This window comes from Mastomys coucha, unplaced genomic scaffold, assembly GCF_008632895.1.
Source record: "Mastomys coucha isolate ucsf_1 unplaced genomic scaffold, UCSF_Mcou_1 pScaffold21, whole genome shotgun sequence".
NCBI lineage: Eukaryota > Metazoa > Chordata > Mammalia > Rodentia > Muridae > Mastomys > Mastomys coucha.
The window spans coordinates 26322273-26325239 of NW_022196904.1; the positions used below are offsets into that span (position 1 = coordinate 26322273).

At 57.5% G+C, this 2967-nt stretch overlaps 1 protein-coding gene across 3 annotated transcripts in view; it reads left to right on the forward strand.

The window, feature by feature from the left end:
* Nucleotides 1-463: 463 nt before the first annotated feature.
* The window catches only part of Slc7a10 (solute carrier family 7 member 10), a 15392-nt gene continuing 12888 nt past the window's right edge, over nucleotides 464-2967 (forward strand). For 2 of the 3 annotated variants that reach the window (XM_031386193.1, XM_031386194.1), the window contains exon 1: nucleotides 500-764. In XM_031386193.1, the coding sequence (XP_031242053.1) occupies nucleotides 596-764 (169 nt within the window). In that variant the 5' untranslated portion in view covers nucleotides 500-595. Of the gene's footprint in view, nucleotides 765-2967 lie in introns of all 3 variants that reach the window. The other variant, XM_031386192.1, reaches the window with a different exon arrangement.

A 2967-nucleotide genomic window follows, 5' to 3' on the forward strand; every position in this document is an offset into this window, starting at 1 on the left:
TCCTAAAAGGTCCACCAGACTCAGGACTGTCTAGAGACCACGGAGCTATCAAAAAGTTTGCGTGGAGACCCTGCCATTGTCAGGTTAATTACCTCTGGGCCATGGTTTTCAACCTGTGCAATGCCCACCCTTCACAAATGGGGCTTGAGGGATTTAAAAAGTACATGCTGGGGCATGCAGCACCGCCTACCCCAGCACGCCTTGCTCACAGCCCTTGAGGGCAGGGACAGCCTGGTCTTTGAGCTCTTCTCCCCCACCTCACCCAAGTCTGGGTGTAGCCCCTTCGTTCACTCAACTAGGAAGTCCTTCCTAAGTATGATCCCAGTCCCCTCCTGCCTCACCAGGCTAGGGTTGGGGGGGCTGGGGGAGTTCCCTTTAAGGGCGGTGGGGGAGGGGGCTGCCGGCCGGCCCTCCTTCCGTCCCTCCCTGGATCCAGCCGCCCGGGGGCCCCCGGGGGCCCGGGCCCCGTGCCAGCGCATGCGCCCGCCTGTGGGCGCTGTCCCGGGCTGCGAGGGCCGCGAGCGCACCGACAGACGAACCGACCGACGGAGTACTGGCGGCGGGCCGGACAGACGGGGTAGCGCAGGGAGCTGGGATGAGGCGGGACAGCGACATGACAGGCCACATACAGCAGCCAGGCGGGCGCGGGAACCCCGGCCCTACGCCCTCGCCTTCCCCGGGCCCTGGCCCTGGCCCGGGCGCCTCGGAGCGGGTGGCACTCAAGAAAGAGATCGGGCTGGTGAGCGCTTGCACCATAATCATTGGTGAGTGGGGCGTACAGAGCGTGCAAGGCCTGGGGGAGCCCCTTTATGTTTCTCCCTAAGACCATAAGGGGCAAAGGAACCCTTCGAGCACCTGCTGCCATAGCTGGAGAATACACTTGACCCCACTTGGAACAGAACCTGGCCGACCGACCAGCCACAAAGCCTCTTGCCCTCACCTCCCCAACCTCTCTGAAAATTTGGGCCTGGAAGGGGTGGGGGGGCTCTCCTTGCTGCAACCCTCCCCTGGCCTTCATTTGGCTGTTGGACTTTGTCAAGGCGATTCCCACGTAGGAAACGGGAATAATTGCTAGGCCTGCCTTGAATGGCAAGTTCTGGGCTGCAGGGCACCCTGTCTGCATCCCTACTGTGTGCCAGGTTCAAGTGCCAGGGAAGTGAGGCCATCTGTTCTTGGAAAGCAGGAAGGTAAATGGCCGGGTAGAGCCTGAACTAAGAGGAAAGGCCTTGGGGCTGTCCATCCTGGCCACAGAATCCAGGGAGAGGTAGTGAAGTAGCCAATGATGGTGTAGCCATAAGCAGACCGAGCCTCCAGGAGAGCACCCACTCGGCCCTGGGATCCGAGTGGGCACTCTCGTGATCTGGTGGCATCTGAGTGGGTGCTCTCGTGGCCTGGCCCTTTTGCTCACCCTACAGATGGTGCTTTATGGATATGTAGAACACCCGGGGACAAGGTTAGTGATGGCAGCAATCCCACCTCTTTCTGTCCCTTGACTCCTGAAGGAGAACTGGACTAACCCTCTTGGGAGGGACCTATTCTGATTTCCTGTGCCCAGGAGTTAGAGTCTAAAAGATCAGTAATTAGGGTCTTTCCCCAGCCAGTGGGAAGTGGCACACAGTAGGGATGCAGACAGGGCTGCAGCCAAATCGCTCTCTTTCTGCCCTTTGACCCCTGGAGATGGAGAAAGGATGAAGAGTTCGGTGTGCGAGTGTGTGTGTGTGTGTGTGTGTGTGTGTGTGTGTGTGTGTGTGTGTGGTCTTCACCTTCTCCTGCTTTGTACCCTTCCATGAGACACTCCAGCTGGAGAGATGTACTGTCTCTTGGGTATCCCCTGCACTCCTACCCAGAGTCACCCCTGAACCCAGCTCCAAAGAGTTCCACCATCTGCCCTCTTCCTTCTAGAATGCTTATCTCCCAGGGCCTGGTCCTGATGTCCCCCCAAGCCCCCCTAATTATCTGATAATAGGAAGGATTGAGCCTGGGTGCCAGGCCAGAGCAGTGGTTAGGGCTGTGCCTCCAGCCAACACAATTTTCAGGGTACTGTATCCCTTTCCCCCAAAGGGAAGCCTGTTTATCACTGGTTCACTGGAGGGGCTGGCTACAGTGCCAGAGAGGTTCCGAGATGGTGGGGAGAAGAGCCCAGCATCAGAGGCTGCCAGGTTCCAGCCATCTAGAAGAGGATTGGAGTGGTGGAGTAGGGGAGAGATGGCCACCCAGTCTACCATTTTGCTCCTTCTCCGTTCAGGCTTTGGAGGAACTGGTGCCCGAGCCTGGCTCTGGGCTGCCAGCTCCCTTCCCACTTCAGCCAGGTCTTGCTTCACTGTTCCCCCTTGGCCTCCAGAAGATGAAGGCTAAGGAGGGTGAAAGTCAACCGCACCAACCAAGGATGGTAGGCTCAGGACAGAACTCAACTACTCTCCCAGTTCAGGGCTCTGGGTGCTCTCCCAGGGGGCTAGGCTTAGGGAGATCAAGAGTTCCACTAGCCAAGACACCAGGTCAGGCAGGGGACAAAACCAGGCAGCAGAGGGTTGTCCTCAACTAGGTGACTGGGGAGGGGACCAGATCTGCTCTGCTTTCCCCTTCTGATGCCCCAAGGGCTCAGCTCCTACCCATGCAAGGCCCCAGGGCTGCTTCTTCCCTGACACAACCCTCAGTCCTGGGTTCTTCTCCCTCTGCTGCTTCTCCGTTCCTAACCCAGGGACTTGGTCAAAATCGAAAATCTCCAGTGTCATATTTTAGCATTACAAAGCTGGAGAACTTCACATCCTTGTCTGTGAGTGATCTGTTACTCACTGGATAGTTCCAGAATGTCCAGTGAATGCTCCCAAATGATACACCTCACCAGTACATCAGATATCTGTTCAGAACACCACCTCTTGTTATAGTGTGGACTTACCTTACCTCCTTTGATTCTCATGCTCACCCTGTGGGGTAGTGGTGGTGGTGGTGGTGGTGGTGGTGGTGGTG